The sequence below is a fragment of the Nesoenas mayeri genome, assembly GCF_963082525.1.
Source record: "Nesoenas mayeri genome assembly, chromosome: 1".
Taxonomy (NCBI): domain Eukaryota; kingdom Metazoa; phylum Chordata; class Aves; order Columbiformes; family Columbidae; genus Nesoenas; species Nesoenas mayeri.
The window spans coordinates 107150123-107168886 of NC_137541.1; the positions used below are offsets into that span (position 1 = coordinate 107150123).

At 41.9% G+C, this 18764-nt stretch overlaps 1 protein-coding gene across 1 annotated transcript in view; it reads right to left on the bottom strand.

Annotated features, from left to right (window-relative positions):
* Positions 1-12: 12 nt before the first annotated feature.
* MAP3K15 (mitogen-activated protein kinase kinase kinase 15) overlaps positions 13-18764 on the bottom strand; it is a gene marked incomplete at both ends in the record, with an annotated part of 88290 nt that continues 69538 nt past the window's right edge. The window contains 13 exons of the mRNA XM_080364000.1: positions 13-133; positions 637-713; positions 828-925; positions 1086-1198; positions 2059-2272; positions 3457-3562; positions 4332-4517; positions 6124-6298; positions 7029-7206; positions 11166-11349; positions 15093-15250; positions 16949-17054; positions 17338-17464. Coding sequence (XP_080220126.1) covers positions 13-133; positions 637-713; positions 828-925; positions 1086-1198; positions 2059-2272; positions 3457-3562; positions 4332-4517; positions 6124-6298; positions 7029-7206; positions 11166-11349; positions 15093-15250; positions 16949-17054; positions 17338-17464 — 1843 coding nt within the window. The remainder of the gene's footprint in view (positions 134-636; positions 714-827; positions 926-1085; positions 1199-2058; positions 2273-3456; positions 3563-4331; positions 4518-6123; positions 6299-7028; positions 7207-11165; positions 11350-15092; positions 15251-16948; positions 17055-17337; positions 17465-18764) is intronic.

Below are 18764 nucleotides of genomic sequence, written 5' to 3' on the forward strand. Positions count from 1 at the left end.
AATGTATCTTTTTCATTTGTTTATTCCCATTACATGTTCTCCTTCCAAAGTATTAACCTTCTGCACTGAGGTCATCCCAGATGTTTGCCGGTGGTTTAGTATTGCATTCCAAATTCGGCAGAGGAGACCACCCCTGTATGAAGAACAATAGAGAACAGTTAGGGAGGACTCCCTCTTCTCCATTACTTAAAAGTGAGCAAGAAGTAAGTAAATTCTAGAAATGCCAAGGATATACCAGTTATGACAGGACATGAAAAACAAAACACTACACTTCCTTAAGGCTATGGCTAAAATGACTTCTGGGTTAGCAGAATGACAACGAAAGGCCTTGAACCAAGGGGTAGGAAAAACAAGTTCTTTAGCCTGTTTTCCATGTGATAACATCATCCTGAATGGTGCAGAAATCGCTCCCAGCCTTGATAAATGCCAAAACGTAGATGGCTTGAAGTACCTGAGGTGGAGTAGTTGCGCTGTGTCAGTTAGGATGTGAAAAACTTTAACAGAAAATCAGGGATGAAATTCACAGCAGGTGCCACTGACCTATCACTGACCTATCTGAAAAACTTCTAAAAATGTGTTTTTTCCAAGCTACCTTTAATTAAGCTCTTAAGAATGAATTTAAAAGTCCGTCCTTACCGGAGTTGAAGATACCGCAAATCATCTTTAGTGATATCATTAAGGACAGCACTTAGTGTATAATCTTCCTCAGCAAACTGGAAGGCAAATTTATTCCTAAATTAATATTCCTTCTTTGAAATCAAATTGCTAATTGTGACTACAATGACCTTTTTATTTTTTTCAAATAAAGTGATTTTTTTTTTTATTACCCTCTTGATGGCATCCAAGTCTGCTCCGTGTTGTGTCAGCCAGTTCATGAGCTCAGGGTCTGCATTCTTTTTAGAAGTTGCTGCAGACTGTTGGGAACCTTTAATAGAATACAGACGTATGGGTTAATACACATCAAAACTAGGGCAAAAGTGATTTTCAGACTACTGAAGCTTAAAATAGACCATCCTTTATCCTTTAAACAAGCATATGATGCAATACATTTGTGTACAACTGTCAAAGTATGCAGCATCTCATACCTTCAGGTTTAAGTTTTAAACGAAGCCAGTGTAATTCCTGGGTTTTTTGTTCCAAAGATTGTCGTAAGAGGGTCTGATACTCTTTCTCCTTCTGAATAAGGTTTTCCAAAAGCCTGTTAGCATGAGAGAAATCAAACACAACCCTACTGTGAATAAATCTAGCGGAAAAAAGTATTTATCATTTTTAGTGACTACTAAAGGACAGAAACACTTGAGAGATAGTCTTAAGTAACATATTTTATGGTTTACCCATTTCATTTTGGTTGTCTGAGACCCACGTTAGTGGAGGCATTTCAAGGCTTTCATCTATGCAGAATTTAGTAGGCAGCTTGTAAATTCTGTTCCTATTGTTTCACAGCCTCCCTGGGCAGAGCTGCTGCCTTTATACTGTAATTTACTGCTGAACAGTGTCACGCTGATGTTCTAGCAGGGACTTCCTGAGTACAGATTTACACCAAATCCATAAAGAATGGGAGCTTCAGGTGTTTACACACTGGCAGCAGCCTACAAATGTAACCCATGAGACACGGGATGGGCTCTGCTTACGCTAATTTGTGGGCAGCCTGTCCTGTGAAGGAGGACAGAGCAGCTTCTGGCCTTTCCTTGCAGGAACAGCCTGGAGGACACTGCCACTGGGTCAGGTGGCATCCAAGGAGCTAAGGAAGTAGGAAGGAAATGGGCATAGTTGCACAAGTCTAAGTACTTAACAGAGAAATCCAACATGACATTCTGTAATTAATAATTAATTACACAGAAAAAAAAAATGTGCTGAAGGCTGGTGAGTTGTCAAACCAGCACTACCAGCATATTCTGAATGCACTGGTATTCTTAGAAGGCCTGCTTTATCAGGAGGCAGTAAAACCAGGTGAGCAGTATGTATGTTATGTATGTACATGTCACATTGGAAAGCAACATCTGAGAACTTTTCAAAGACCACCTGAACCTAAATCCACAGTCTCTATAGGAGGGTTACCTTAAGGTCTCTTGTTTAAGTCTGCCCAGCTCCAGGCTAAGCTGCTGCTGAGCCTCGTGTGACACCACCGAACTAAGGGTGCTGTCTCCTGACGTGACGGCGGTGGGATCCTCAGCCCCGTTTTGTTCAGTGGGCTGGTAACTGTCCTCTGCTTCCTCTCCATCCTTGTCCCCACCTTCAGTTTCTGATGCTGGCTCAAAGTGAGCTCGAAGCTCTGGCAAAATTAAAGTGTAAGAATGAAGTCTGCCTTTACGGGTACTAAAGTTTGTTTTTTACTCCTGTGGGTGGGGGATCTTCAGCTGAGGACGTGCCCTGGCTGCACAATGTGCTTTCACAATACTGAGCAGGGGAGTAGCAAAGGATGACGTGAGCTGGACCACATATTCTCTGGCGTCAACTGAAAAATGAGTGGCACTGTAACAGCACAGGCATGGCACACTAGTACAGGTAGGTAGCTGTAGATTACAGCTATAGAGATGAAAAATACATTTATGATTAAAGCATTTTATTAAAGATCTTGTAATTAATTTAATGAGAAAAACTTGAAAGCTTACTTTTTCTAAAAAGAAGTAAAAATTTTTTTAAAAAAGGTTTTTTCCCCCTGAATGCTCTGAACGAAAGGATTTATGAAACCTTTCTCTTTTCCAGGTAGAATTTCTAACCTCTAACTTCTCTCAGAACTTGCTGCAGGTGGCCACCCTTCCCAGCAAAGAATAGCTAGCATTCTTCTACAAACAAAGTCCTAAAAAAATCTTTAAAATTTGGTTGATTTGGCTTGAAAGCTAAAGCGACTTTGGACCGAAGGGGCTCACCATCAATAAGTGCTCTCAGAACATTCTCATACTGGATGGGGTGCTCAGCACCTCAAAGAGTTATACTTATTCCTAGACAGTTGTTTGTCCTTCTTGGTGCTGGTGATTTTTCCTACTACCAATCTGTGGGCCAAAATCATACTCCTCATACTAATGCACTCCCTTCTCTGCATCTGTTCCATGGCTCAGTAATCCTTTTTCAGAACACAAAACCAGTGTTATCCACCTTGAATTTCATTAAAATGTTACACAGTCATTTTCTTTCTTACCAGAAAAGCTCTAGCCCAGACTGAATTTAATCTGCCCTTTTTTTGTCATGGTTGGACCACACCGGTGGTGCAGCATCACTGGTTATCTCCTCATTATCTGCTTTTGTACTGCAAGTGCTGCATTAATCCTCCAGATCAACACTTCTTCCTGTACAACATTCTGACCCTGTGCCTTTGATATAGTGGCACATGGGATGCAGTTAATGGCATGCTGACAGATTAAATGCCTAAACTGTTCCAATCGCTGTAACTCTTTGATATGTGAACAGACATCTTCTTGTAAAAAGCAGACACCTTCTCCAGCTGCTTTGATTTACCTGGAATAAGAATAGTGACTGCTGCTTGGACTGCACGGCGAATTATGTTATCCATTGCAAACATCCAGTGGGGCCTTATTAAATGATTTCTTAATACTTTGTTCACCTGTAAATAAATAAGCAAGTGAAAGAGCAGCAAACAACTATTGCATACACCTTATGAGAGATAATCTTGTTTTTCAACAGCCAGATGAAATTTTATGAAGTAACAACTGCATGAGTCACTAAAACCTTTTAAAGGTCACTAAGACCTTTGAAAGTCTATGCAACCGATTTTAGGCTAGAGCTTTCAAACCGTACCCAGACTGTGACATTCAAGCCCCTCAACAGTACAAGGAGGGACAGCACAGTAAATAAAGGTGAGATCCAGAACAAACACTTGCAGCGAGTACATGGGCAGCCTGTCAAGCACCACTTCCCTTGGCTGCAAGGCCTGTCTGGGAGTGGCCACCTGAAGCTCACTGAGGTGCCAGCACATCAGGGCTCTGTGTCCAGCTCTATCTGCCGCTCTGAAGAGCTCAGCTAATGTCTATGGCCACACCCCAGAGTTCCTCCTAGAGCAGTCCTCCTCCTCCTCCTCCTCCTCTCTCCTCCTAGAGGGAACTTTCAACACTGGTCCACAGGTTGCCAGGCAAAACCTGACCTTCAAACACCTTCAGTCTTTTCTTAGTCTTCCATACCATCAGTCACCAAGGCTTTGTCTGCTCCATACTGCTCACATCCTCCCACCTTCCCCAGCAAGCACAGGTGCTTCTGAGGAACTGGGGAGAACATGGCTGCTCAGCATGAACAGGGTAAAAAAGAAGGGTGAGGAAGAATAGAGGAGCTGCCCAGGAAGAATTCCCCTCTCCCCCTGCTCTAGGCAAGGGACTCACCGCATCCTGAAATCCAAACAGCACCAGATGAATCTGATTGATGGAAGCACTGTCAAAGTCCAAATCCATTTTCAACTTGGAAATGGTAGAAGCCATCACTCTCTGTTCTGGCGAGCGTATGAAGTCCCTTAAAATCCCAATAATTTGCTTGATGTGGGCCACTGAAAGCTGCAGTTCTTCAGAGCTCTGGAGAAAATATAATGAATGTATATCAAGTTAATCCCAGAGTCATTAATCGTCTAACGGTCACACTACTATTTTTAGGGTCACAATTTATAGCTTTGCCTATGTATGTTTTACACTGATGCACAGAAATCACAGAACTTTTGTTTCTGGAAAGCCTTTATTTTCTACCTTTTTCTAACTACAAATTTGTATTAGTAATTCATATTTTCCAAAAAATAAATTAAGTCTGCTGCTATTGTGGCTGTCACAAAGGAAAGGAAGGTGGTCCAGATAACACACGTATCTACAATGTACTGCAGAGGGCAGCTTTCCTCCATTAAAACAGCAGAATCAGTAAGAGAAACAAATTTTTTTAAATGCTATCCTTTCAATATGCTGAATCTGGACTTATATCTAATAATGCAGACATTTTATTTCGTTGGGCAGAAAAATATGTTTAGATATGCATTTATCATAAGTCAGGAAAAGGTCTAAGATTACACAGTGATAGGACTCAAGTGTTCATTCTATGATTTGTAGTCTACAAGCCCCACAGTTAAAGCCATCCAAGTGCCTGTAAGAACAACAACCTGTGTAATTAAAGGGAGAAGTATTACAGAAATTATGGAAAAGAGATGGTTACAGCAGTGCTGCAAAACAGCTGGAGATTGAGGTAGGGCTTGCTGTTACTAAATGATCCTTCTTTATCCTGGAAAATATTTAGAGCCTTGGTTATTTCTGACTAAGATCTCACCTATGACTTTTAGTCCTCTGTGAAGCTATAAGCTATTTTGCAGTTTAAGCTCAGAGCAGAAATTTACCCCAGTCGCCTCCACAGCTGGAGCCTGTGGGTTTGCAAAGCTCAACAGGAGCCCCTGGGGTGTGGGCTGAGCCGACCTGCACCCCCGGGCAGCCTCGCAGGGGCAGCGAGTCCTGGGGAGCAGCAAACTCTGCGCTGTGTGGAGCCGCTGCTCGCGCTGGGCTCGGCTGGAGCTGCCCCGGGAGCAGCAGGACCCAGCAGTGGTGCTGCAAGTGCCTCTGTGCCCCAAGCAAGGGCTGGCTGGGGCATCACAAGAGACAGCAGCCTCCCCTTCGTGTTCATGTGGTTCAGGGGAGAAACCATGGGTTTGGTAAGAACAGATAATGTCAGTGGAACATTGAAAGCAGAGGTCAAGAAGAAGAGGCTAAGCAGTCGTTACTGATGTGAGACATTGTTTGGCTATGGGTTAACCAAATGCACAATTTTTCTCTCAATCCTTCCCTCCACAGAAATCTACCATAGATTTTTCTAAGATTCACGTACTGTGTTCCTGCCCCCTAGTTTACATATGCTTTGAATTTAAAACTGTTAATCAGTTCCCTACCCTTAAAGCAAATAGTATCTCTTACTACCTGGTGTTCCATTTCCATGTCCTTGAAAGCCACAACAAACCACAACATAAAAACCACCGAACCCACCAACCTCAGGCCCCCAACCCCACATCACATGCCCCAAACCTCCCCCCTCAGAAAAAAAACCAAGAGCCCAGCAGCAGGCAAAAGGCGGAGTTAGCTATGCATTCAGAACAGCAAAGGGATCACACACTGGGCTCAGAGATTGAAGATATTCAGAAGGAAGTGAAATTACCTGTGCAATACAGTCCTGCAAATTGGAAGCAACTTTATTCTGTTCTTCCTTAAGGATTTTATAGAGGATCGCTCGGCGTTCACTGTCCTTCCGCAGCAGAAACAGACCAGAATCCTTATCCTCAAGGGAAGAAGAGGCACTCCTGTCCTCCGAGGCCGAGCCCTCATCGGGTACGCTGGGTCAGCAACCAGGTGCACACACAAGAGAGACCTCAGCGTTAGCAACATGGCAGTACTGTCAGAAGCGAGTCGGGATGCTTCAGAGGTTAAAAAGTGAGTTGCACTACAGCAGTGGATTGATCAGACTGTTCAACACTCGTTCTGAGACAGAAGATGGCTCAGATCCTCAGCTGGCAAAAAAAGCCAAAAGCACGAGGCTGATTTCATCCAGCTAAGAAGCTGGCATTAATGTCACCCAGCACTGGTTCACTCGGGGAGGAAAGCTGAAAACTCTGGACTGAGATAACTATACACACATACAGTATACATACATACAGTAACATACTAATTTCAAAGTATTGTTTTGTGATCTCTGAGCAGCAAAACTGTCTTTCTGCTGCCTCTTTCCCACATTTTTTCATGTGTACATGGAAGGATCAAATCTTCTGCTAACTCCTGAATCCATATCCATTCAGTCAATGGGACAACTGGCATTTCTTTGCTGGGAGCGGAAAAGTATCTAAATATATGGAAACCTTAAGGAGAAAGAATCATTGTTCATAATTAATGAAGATAATGTATACAGACAATACTTAAATTAACTAGTAACTTGCCTGTGTAACTCGCTTGCTGCTTAACATACCTGCTTATCTAGTAATTATGTGAAAAAATTGCCCTCATAAAATAAAATGTGAATTAAATCCACGTAATCCCTTGTGGGTGTCAAGCAACAAGCAAATGCTTTACCTTAGTAAATGGGAGATGGGATGCTTTGTCTGAATCTCTGAAATGGATCTCTTTGGCCTTTCGAAAAGCATGTCATGCTGTACATCAGAGTCTGGCGAAACAGAGCCATGCTCGCTGCTGCTACTGCCTGCCTGTTCTCCATGGATTGGCAGTGGGAGGGATATATTACGATTATAATCTATGAACAGACATTATAAAACATGTAACAGAACTAGGCAGGAAACAGTAATGTGCTCTAAACAGCTGTGATCAGTGGTATCAAGGCCTCATTTTGCAAAATGGTTGAGGGAGAAGTAACCTTGTTGATAGAAAGCAGCAATGCAACTGAAAATCATAATATGCATAAGCAATAAAAGGTGTGAATGAGCTAACAGCTGAACCCAAAGACAGCAAAGCAGCTAGATACTCATATGAAATGCCATTTTGGTACCTTTGCTTGGGCGAGCACACACACACACACTCCCCCTTGATGCTGGTCTCACAAAGTGGTACAACTGGATATACAGCTGTTTAAAGAGCCTGAATCAAACCAAGAGGTTGTCAGCAGCTGTGCCACCACAGCCATATCTCTAAGCAGAGAGCAGTCTGCTACCTGCCCTCCTCGCCTCTGCCTGAGTTGACTGATGTACATTTGTTCCCTCTCTGACACTAGAGGCATCTGCCTTGCTCTCATGCCCCCTTGTCCTCAGTAAGGGTGCTCTCTCTCTCAGCACTGGCCTGAAGGAAATCTCTTGTCCCTTTCCAGTTCATCTTGAAAGTAAGAAGAAATAAAAAGTAACAGATACTGAGAGCTTGCTGTCGTCCTCATTGCCAGTTTGGAGCTGTGTGATAGGAAAGATAAGGAAGAAGTTCTGTCAACTCAGAGGGCACATATCCATGGAGCTAAAATATCACAAAAGTTTTTCATGGTTGTCACTACAAATCATGTGCAGGCAGGGGAGGAAGGGACCTAGAAGTTAAAAGTTGTTCAGAAAGCTCTGACATACTGCGTGGTACACGACTGATGTTCCAATGGCTGAGGTTTAAACAGTCACAGAAATGAAACAGTATGTGTCACCTTGTGATAATTGGTTCAAGGTATCTCAGCAGTACAGAAAATGGAAAGTTGCTGTCTCAGGAGTAAGGGCTGAGATTTGCTCTGGGCTGCCTTTATTATTGGAAAGAAAAAAGGGATAGAGACAGGATGGAAAGATGAGGACAAAGCTGAGGAAACTGGCACTGAGGGAAACCGCAGAGGGAGGAAACAGTGAACTGCTGCAGCTGAGACTGTGGCAACTGCTGGGCCGGGACCTGCCTTATGCCCCCAAACTCCCCTTGGTGATGGCTGCGGCAGCCAGCACAGCGTTCCCCAGCTCCAGGGCAGCAAAGTGCACACTTGGCTGCAGCTGTGTTGCCTTTCCCTCCCCTCTCTCAACAGACAGTGCTCATAATACTTGCCCACTCTGCTCACATCTGTGGCCAGCACTGAGAACTGTAGAATCACAGAATATCCTGAGCTGGAATGGACCCACAAGGATCATGGAGTCCAACTCCTGTCCCTGCATGTGACAACCCCACAGTTCACACCATGTGTCTGAGGGTGTTGTCCAGTCTCTTCTTGAACACTGTCAGGCTTGGGGCCGTGACACCTCCCTGGGGAGCCTGTTCCAGTGCTGCACCACCCTCTGGGGGAAGAACCTTTTCCTCATGTCCAACCTAAACCTCCCCTGGCACATCTTCCTGCCATTCCCTCGGGTTCTGCCATTGGTCATCAGTGCCTGCCACTCCTCCCCTTGTAAGGCAGCTATAGCCACCATGAGGTCTCCCCTCAGTCTCCTCTTCTCCTGAGCTTGCTTCTTGCTGCAGCCCAGTGCTTAACTTTGCAGCACCAGATTCTTTTGCTGTCTGAAGGAGCCCCATAACCACATCAATGAGTGGGAGAAGAGAAGAAGGGAGGAAGGCAGAAGACAGCTCCACCTTCCCCGATATTTGACAAAGATCCCATTGCTCCCAAGGCAGCTAACAAAGCAAGGTCCATCCTTTCTAATACCATGCAGTTCCTCCAGGAAAATGTCATCAGCCAAGGGCTGGAAAGGCCACAGGGGCGTGTTCTTGCCATGGGGCAGAAGGCCGCAGGCTGCTAATAGCTCCTGCCCGTCACTGCCCCGGCCGTGCAGTGTGAGCTGTCCCGCTGCCCGGGTGTGACTGCAGACATGGCAGCTCTCAGTGCCCCTCAGGTCAAGTGATGATGCCCATTTCCTTGCTGAAACCAGCTCAGCTAGATGTTATAAATTCTTTGCTATTTTTTTCCCATTACAATTCTGTTCCCTTTCTTTCAAATGTTTCCTCATAGGGGAAAAAAAAAAAAGCTCAAAAAGGGAAGCAATTCAATTTGCATGGGGAGTGTGTGCATGTGTGTGTGTGCAGACAGGTGAAAGAAGCAGCGAAATGAATGGCTTTGCTTGTTTTAAATAGACAGTGCCTTCAAACACTAATTATTTATTTGGTGAGTCTATATTAAGATTTGTAATCTTATCCTTGTGAAAGTGCCTAATATATTGAGGGGGTGGAAGAGCACGCTAGGCAGATAAAACACAACCCGCTAAACAGCTGCTTTGGCACCTACGTGCCAAATTTCCAAGTTACATATGAAGTTTAAAAATGCTGACCCTTGTAGATCCAAACACTTAATAGACCCACATTTTCAGGTGCAGAGCACCTACTCTATAAAACTCAGATCTCTGAAGTGTATGTAATTATGACTCTAAAATCCAAAATTGCTTTGGAAAGTCCCTCTGTAGACAGATGGGAACAGCTTCACATTTATAAGCCCTGGTCCTCACGGGGGACTTTAACCACCCCAGTACCTGTTGGAGGGACAACATGGGAGGGCATAAGCAAACCAGGAGGTTCCTAGAATGCATTGATGATAACTTCCATCTCCAAGGGACAGAGGAGTCAACAAGGAGAGGTGCTATGCTGGACCTTGTTCTCACCAGCAAGGAGGGGCTGGGGTGGAATGTGAATGCTGGAGGGATGGGACACCATCCAGACGGATCTTTACAAACTTGAGAGGTGGGCCTGTGCAAACCTCATTAAGTTCAACAAGGCCAAGTGCAAGGTCCTGCACATGGGTTGGGACAGTCCCAAGCACAAATACAGGCTGGGCAGAGAATGGATTGAGAGCAGTCCTGAGGAGAAAGATTTGGGGATGCTGGTTGATGAGAAGCTCAACATGACCCAGGAATGTGTGCTTGCAGCCCAGAAAGCCAACCATGTACTGTGCTGCATCAAAAGAAGTGTTACCAGCAGGTCAAGAGAGGTGATTCTGCCTCTACTCCACTCTGGTGAGACCCCACCTGGAGTGGTGCATCCAGCCTCCAGTACAGGAAAGACATGGACCTGTTGGAGAGGGTCCAAAGGAGGCCACAAAGATGATCAGAGGGCTGGAACAGCTCTGCTGTGAGGACAGGCTGAGAGAGTTGGGGTTGTTCAGCCTGGAGAAGAGAAGGCTCCAGGGAGACCTTATTGCGACCTTTCAGTACCTAGAGAGGGCCTCTAAGAAAGGTGAAGAAAGACATTTTACAAGGGCGTGTACTAATAGGACAAGCAGTAATCACTTTAAACTGAAAGAGGGGAGATTTGGATTAGATATAAGGGAGCAATTCTTTACTACGTGGGTGGTGAGGCACTGGGACAGGTTACCCAGAGAAGTTGCCTCATCCCTGGAAGTGTTCAAGGCCAAGCTGGATGACGCTTGGGCAACCTGGTCTGGCGGAAGATGTCCCTGTCTAAGGCAGGGGCTTGGAACTAGATGTTCCTTAAGGTCCCTTCCAACCCAAACCATTCTATGATGCACAGGATGTCATTTTTCTAATTTTAATTTACTATAAATGAGGCACTTATTTGAGTGAGAAGAAAAGTAGGGTTGGGAGATTTCAGCAACCAAAACACAAAATAAGCATGTCACCATATTTTGTGGGAATTGTTAAATTAAAATAAACCTAATTACAAACCACAGGCACTTTCAACAGTTGAGTTCCTGCTGCTTTCCTGGCACAAGGAACATCCTTAGTAAAAGAGAGTGCTTAATGATGGTAATCTTTTATATAACACTTAATGATGATGTTAACTTGCATTTGGCTGGTAATTCCTTACCTGAAGGCTTGAATGCAATTCTACTTTTCTTGCCCTTGTTTACTTGTTTCAGGAAGGCATCTCTGAGCAAATCAGATGCTGTAACACGTTTGCTAGAATCAGGTTCAAAACACAGCAAAATAAATGCCCTTGTTTCAGCAGACAGTGATTCTGGAATTTCAGGATGAATCTTAAACATCCCAACCTGCAAGTAAAACACAAATACAAATTAGTTTTACTGAACAACTGCAAGGAGATCATGGGCTAAAGCTTTCTTAGTGTGATCTCTCACACTCTTGCTGACTCTCATGGAAAAGGGGCACTCCAGGTACCCACACAAAGCAGTGAAGTGACAACAAGGCTCTGAATCTATTTTACTTCATCGTAAGCATGGCATGAATGTCCATGTGGTATTAGACAAACGTGAAGTTATCGATGTATCCAACCATCTGCCTTCAGGTAATCTTGGGATCTGGACATTATCCACACCAAGTGCTTCAAATGCTGCATCTCCTACCAGCCACAAATCCCTCCAGCTACTGCATATGCTTCCCATCACCCCTGCCCCATTCTGTGTCTCTCCGTTGCTGACTCCTCTCCAGCACATTTGTGCCCAGAATAGGAATAACTTCCTCCTCCAGCACCAGCTGCCTGGGGCCTGCACCTGTTCTGCTCCCGCCACTGCCAAATTTCTATGTTCAAATGCTCATGATGACCTTGCCAGACCTTGTCACCACCCCTGGCACTCAGGCCGGATGTCTTCCCTCACCTTTCAGTGGTATTTAACTGAAAAATCACATGACGCCTAAAGGTTTAACAAGAGCTTCCACTTTCTTTAAAGCAATGAAAATGTGCTTCTACAGGTTGCTCCCTAGTGATTTTTCCAGCTCCTTCATGGTCATCTTATTCTCTAACGCCAATCTGCCATACATGTTTTGAAGCGAGAGTTGTGTAACACGTGTGCGCTGAATGGCATATATCTGGCAAGATTATGACTGGTAGGTCTCTGTATTTTTGCATATAAAGGGCTCTGGAGAACAAGCAGACAGATAGTGGCCACAAGGGAGATAGTAGCCCAGCAGTTAAACAAGTGCCAGCTGCTCGCTAAAATGAAGAGTTGTTTAAATAATCTCATTATACAGTTGCATTAACACACTGTGGCACCATTAGGCACTCACAATAGCAGTTCAGCTTCAATGCGAGCTGAAGCAAAAAATGCTGAGCAGTCGTACTTCTGTTTGAATGACAGTGTAGAATGTGAAATGCTAATAATGCATTAAGCCCTTCCAAACCATGGTTCTACACACATTCAAAACTCAGTATTTCCCGCATGTTACGTTTTTAATATATGCATTTTGCTAATCTCGGCAATTATATTTATGTATTTAATAGAGTAATTGAATAAATACATAAATAAATTGATGTCATGTCCTGCTGGCAGGTTACAACTTCTATATATTTACCTTGTCTGATGGAGCATCTTTAACTGATTTGTAAATTCCCATGCATATCTTGTACAGTGTTTTATAAATGGGGTATACAATTTCGCCACTTCAAAACATCAGCCTGTCAAGATTTTTGCTTTGGAGCAGGGAGAGAAGACAGCCCCCTGCTTACTGTGCCCTGACAACTGCTCTTGACATGCCCGTCCCCATGGTCAGCCCATTGCTCCTTGTGCATCCTGGGGACAGGATCCCCCAGCCAGTGCCAGCTGGGTCAGTGTGACAGGCTGACAGCCCTGGGATGCCAGGCTGTACCCTTGTGCACTAAACAAAACCCAGGACAGTCCAAACCAGGACCAGGAAATATGAATGCATCTCTTATCTTAATCTCTGTGGCTCAAGGGGAATAAGCTCTGTCAGAGGCATCCAGAAACTCTGTGGAACTGTTAGTTTACTTTCTCTCTCGTTTGTTCCTTTCACACAGAACCAGATGCACACACACTATGCACATAGATGGAATACCACACAATGTATACTCAGACAGGAATTATTTCCATTACTTGGTTTCACTCTAGCCCTTTTTCTCTACTTCGTCCAATTCTTTGGTGATTTGCAATTTCTATAGTGACTGCGCAGCCAGATTCAGACCTTCCTTCTCCTCACCTGCCTTATGTACAACACAGTGTAAATGTGGAGGTGGGGACCTCAAATTTTCCATATCCTAAGTTTTCCAGGCTCTTCTGTTCTTTTTACATGCCTGCTCAGTTGGCCTGCTTCATTCCTGGCTTCAAATCTAGCTTCCAGCTTGCTTACTTCTGTTGTACAGCAAAAAGAAACCACAGTTTGCAATTTTTGGTGCCCAGCAAGAAGCAGTTTCAAGCAGGTCCCAGCAAAGCCAAGAAACAGAGAACAAAAACAAATGCCTGACTGTAGCACATTCTGCAATAACAACACTAAAAAACTCTGACACGTCCTTGAAGAAAGACTTGCAAGAAATGTATTTTAAATATACCAATTCTGAGACTTCAGAACACAGCTCTATGGCCTGGAAGTGCTTTTGGGCAGGATGTGCACAATCCTGCCAGAGCTCACATCATGAGCCTGTGCAGATCCCATTGAGCACCCAGAATTGAAGCAGCACTTCCCGACAGTTCAGTAAACTCCACTGAAAAATAAGACATGTAGCTCACTACACACTTCAACTGTGTGCCAGATCCATAAGATGAAAAGGCATCTGCCAACACAACCGTATCTGACATTTACAGCGATGTGGAAAAAAGTCTCTTTCCACAGGTCCCTCAGGAAAGCTTTAGTGAACCAAACCATGGTCACCCACGCAGCTTCTTTTGACATAGTGTCACAATTCAACAGCACCAAGGTGACACATTATACTGTTGAAATAGCTACATCAAAACCCATAACCTCCTTTTCTTTGCCTTTTAGCTGTGGCACACGGGAAAACTCTCAGGCCTAGTAAGTCACATGGCATTACGTGCCATGCTGAATTGCAGCCCAGCTAACTATACTTATTGATAAATATCTGATTTTGCTACCATGGTTCCAATAATAATTATACTGATGTGTGACATACACAAATAAATTAACAATATTGATAATTTAAGGCAGTTTGCTGGGTTATGGCTGTGGTATTTTCCTCATTATAAGAACAAGGACTCTGAAGCATGAGTGAAAACTTAAGTACTTTACTAAAGGTCTACTGCAAGCCAATGGAAGAATCAAAAATTTTCAGTCTGCATATCTGACACATTAGCACATCATAGCTTTTACACTACTGTTAATTTTAGAGTTAGAACAAGTAATTTTTTCAAATACATTTATTATTAAAACTATCTGAAGAATTCTCTTCTCAAGTATTAATTTGAGCATTTGAAAACAGATACACTAAGAGAAATAAAGAAATAGAGGCAAGAGTTTACCAAGGAGGTAGCTGTGACCCAAAGGATTTAGGATGTAAAATACAGATTATTTTACTCCTTCAATACATATTAAAAATCCTTGAAAGTGAGCCCTCCACTCCCCTTCTACCATAGCTTGCTGCCGTGTTGCAGAGACTGGACCTTTGAAAGACAAGGCAAACAGATACCCTGGGAGGGAGGCTTACAAAAAATAAAGACTTAAAGGAGCAGAAATAACTTAGTTGTCATTTTTGAGACTGGTTGCCAAGAAGGAAATCATAAAACAAGAGCAGAAGATGATACAAGTCTTAGGGTAGAGAATATTGGTTTTCATAAGTCTTCACTCATTTTTCAGGTTGCTGCTCTGAGTCATGACCTATTTCCAGCACAAAAATAAATGATTACATCCTAGAGCAATACAGCTTTGAGCACGGAAGAATCACTCAGTGAGAGCTAAGAACACAGGTCAGACTGCGACTTTGTGCAAAACAACCCATTTAACAAAAGGTTACTGCCAATTAAATTAATATTAGAAAATTAAGTTAGTATTTGCAAATTCATAAACTCTATAGCAAAAAAGCTGTACTTACTTTAAACATCGCGGCTTGAGGTTCCCCTAGTTCATGAAATGGAGGTTTGCCTGTTGCCATTTCAATAATGGTACAGCCCAGCGACCAGATATCAGCTGGAGCACCGTATCCTCGTGGCCCTTTATCGATGATTTCTGGAGCCATGTACTGCAAGGTTCCTAGTCAGGATAAAAGAACAGCCAAGTGTTACAGTCTTCATTCTTCTTAAAGAGAATTAACACACAACTGGGCAAGCTAAAAATTGTCCAATGCAACCTGTATAGCCAAAATATTTTATTTCCCATGCTGAATACTACACAGAAACTCCTGTTTTAACATCTTTTCTATAAACGTTTCCTCCTCATTCTGATACAAGGCTTCAAACTGCCCAAAGTATATTCACCACATAATCCCAAATGCTTCCTTAGAATGTCAAAAATTATCAGACAATTTTTGCAGACACTAAATTGTAAAGATTGTGCATGTAAGAGGTGATGAAAACCTGCAAAGTGACAGATAGTCTTAATGAGAATAATTTTTCATATGTTTACTGCTACAATGAGAACACTAGTGACAGAGAATTTCAAAAAGTTAGTCTGAAAATAAGCTATTTTTATTAAAAATAGATAATAAAGATAAGAATGTTTAAAAAAAATTCAATGTTTACACAAAAACAATCAAGGTTGTAATCAAGGTAAATCAATCATACAATAACTAAAAAATAAGGGAGTCCATTATAAATTGTAATTCCAGGAAGTTTTTTTGGATGTCCTTAGGATTTCTGACATCCAAGGTAACCAAAAAAGAAAACAAAAAACTATTGAAACTTCTAAAGCTATACGTCTTGGCAAAATATAAGATCCTGCCTAAGCCTACAGTTGGCTTTTAACAAATAAATCTGAATGTCTCTAAAGTTTGCCTGTAGATAATTTTATTTCAATATTAGTTATAATGCTGATAAACAAAAAGAACAGTAGAAGTGAAATAAAAGATGGTCAATTTGGAATCACTGATTTTCAATCATATACTAACAGAGCTAGCAAGAGGTCTTTACAGGACGACAGTCCATACCAGTGACAGAAACCTATAGATGTTCTGAGTGTTTTAAACACTATAGTACTTTCTCCACAAGAATTCCTACCAGTGCTGACATCTTTAAATTAAATTATTTTTCTTCTTAAGAATGCAATAAAATTACACCATGGTAAAGCTGTGAACTATAAAGGACATGTGTTGAAGATAAAAGGGATTAGATATTACTATATTCATTAAATATGATTGATGTAGAACAAAAGCTCAAGCCACACAGGCAGAGCGGTTTTCCTCTAATATGTTTCAGACATAATAGTGATCAGCCATAATAGTGACTTGCTGGGACAAAATTAAATTTTGGACTATCACATTAAACAGCCACAAAAGGATCTTCTTCCATCACTTCATCTTTTACCTTACTTTATCTATAAGTTTGTTTGTTTTTCTGCTTTTCCAGACATACTTCAATAAAGTGTGCATGCATGAGTTACTGTTATCAACATTATTAAATGAAAAAGTTGCTGTATTCAAGTATTTGCAGATGTAATTGCAACGAATGAATTGCTACTTAATGAAAAACACTTAGAAGAAAAACTATTATGCCACCACATTGAAGAAGTCTAAAAACCAAAAACAAAACAAAACAAAAAAAAAGGAAGAAAATTATTTAAAAAAAAAAAAAAAAAGGAGATAGCAAGACTGTGTTTATGGTGACCACACTCCCATTCACTCTTCCTTGAAAATAAAGACCTAATCATGTTTTCATCACAAATCCAAAGAGTCCCTTGGCTCTCATTCTAAATCTATCATCAAAACCCTCACAAACTCTGTTAAATTACGCTTACCTGTAAATGTTTCGGTGCATGGATTAATTCCTGCCAGCCTTTTGGAAGTACCAAAATCAGATATCTTTACCACGCCACTGTAGGTGTTCACCAAAACATTATCACCCTGTGGTTTGGATGAGAGAGAGAGGGTACAGGGAGGGGAGATAGATGAGTAGATTCCAAATCCCAATCTCAGTACTCCTTCAAGTTCACAGTTATTTTTTAATATACCTTCCTACAAATGAATTTTCCAGGAGCACTGCGGAGAAGGGGTTGTTTTATTCATTCCTTTTGTCTTAAGCTTCCATGAAATCCTATTAAAATTTCTGCTTCAGGTTAGAGTAAACCTAACTGAAATAAATAAGATCAAAAGCAAATCACTCAAGACACACTAAAAGAAAATTTACCTTTATATCTCTGTGTACAATCTGGTTCTCATGGAGATACTTGAGACCTTCCAGAATCTGCTTGGTGTAAAATTTAATGGTAGGTTCTTTCATTGGGCCCCATTTAGATCTTAGGAGAGCTGAGAGGCTGCCTAAAAGAGTTAAGGAAGTGCATCAAGATAGAAAAATCTACAAATTAACATGAAACCTTTAAATCTAGATTAAGCCTTTGTTCAATATCCTAATACAAGAGAAATGCAGTACCTATAATTAAGCCAAATTCTTCCTAGATCCCTCAAAGCAAATAATTTGATGCTACTTTTGACTGGCTATTCCTTTCTTGCCAGCTCAGCTCTTACCCCCATGACAGGAATAAGTGTTATGACAGGGCTGGATGCAACTCCCCCCACATCAGTCTAACAACTGTTGAGACTAGGACTAGCAACCATTTAGCCTTTCATGATATAAAGACCAGATAATGCTGTATGATGTTATACACTACACTTCATGAACCACATGCATGGGCAAAGAGAAGCTGATCTACTTGAGGCAGGCAAGAAAAAAGCAAAACAGAAAGAGTATTTTCCATGCAGATATGGGATTATCTCCTGCAAATATTCAGAGACAGAGGAAAGAAAGCTCCTGAAAAAAATCACGTAATGGATGTTCAGAGTACAAGATAGGTTATCCACACTTCCCCTACTTGTAATAAATCTATCCTTTTGTAAAAACAAAAACAAAAACCACAAATATTTTCATCATTAATCAAAATAAAGACAGTTTTGCTTTTTCTGCTTGTAATAAACTAACTGTAGTGGGTCTCAATGCCAGACAAATTCAGCTGAAAGGGGCTTTCAGTCAACATCAACAGCTTTCTAAAGTTTAGTTTCCTCAAATAATTTTGCATAACCTGAACAGCCGGTTCCTTTTTAAGACTGGCTGCAGAGTTTAAAATATCTGAATTAGTTCAATAATATCTTGGCATTAACAACTAATCACTGCACACGCTACTCCGTGTACACGATCAGGAAAAGAAAGGTAGGTAAACAAAATCAGTTGACACTTTTAGCAAGTGCAGGAAAACAGGTGGAAGCTTGCATCTGCATGCATCATACATATCAGAGTGTCTCAGCTTTCAGGTGAGAAGGTCACAGGAATTGAAAAAATAAAGAACTTCCCTCTGCTCCAGATGTATTTAATTACACCTTGAATGTTTGTGTCTGGACCTTCCCTAGAAAACCTGAACTTTTTTCCCTGTTTTGCTTATTTCTGTTTTTATTTTGCAAATTATATTCTCGCAATGATTTAACACTCATTCTGGCACATACTTGACACTGAAGAACAAACAGCAGAAGGGAGATGGAAATACAACCTGGAGAAGATGTAGAGGGACTTCACATCTTAAAATGTAGAGAAGGCTAGAGAAGCAAAGCTGGAAATTATGAGCA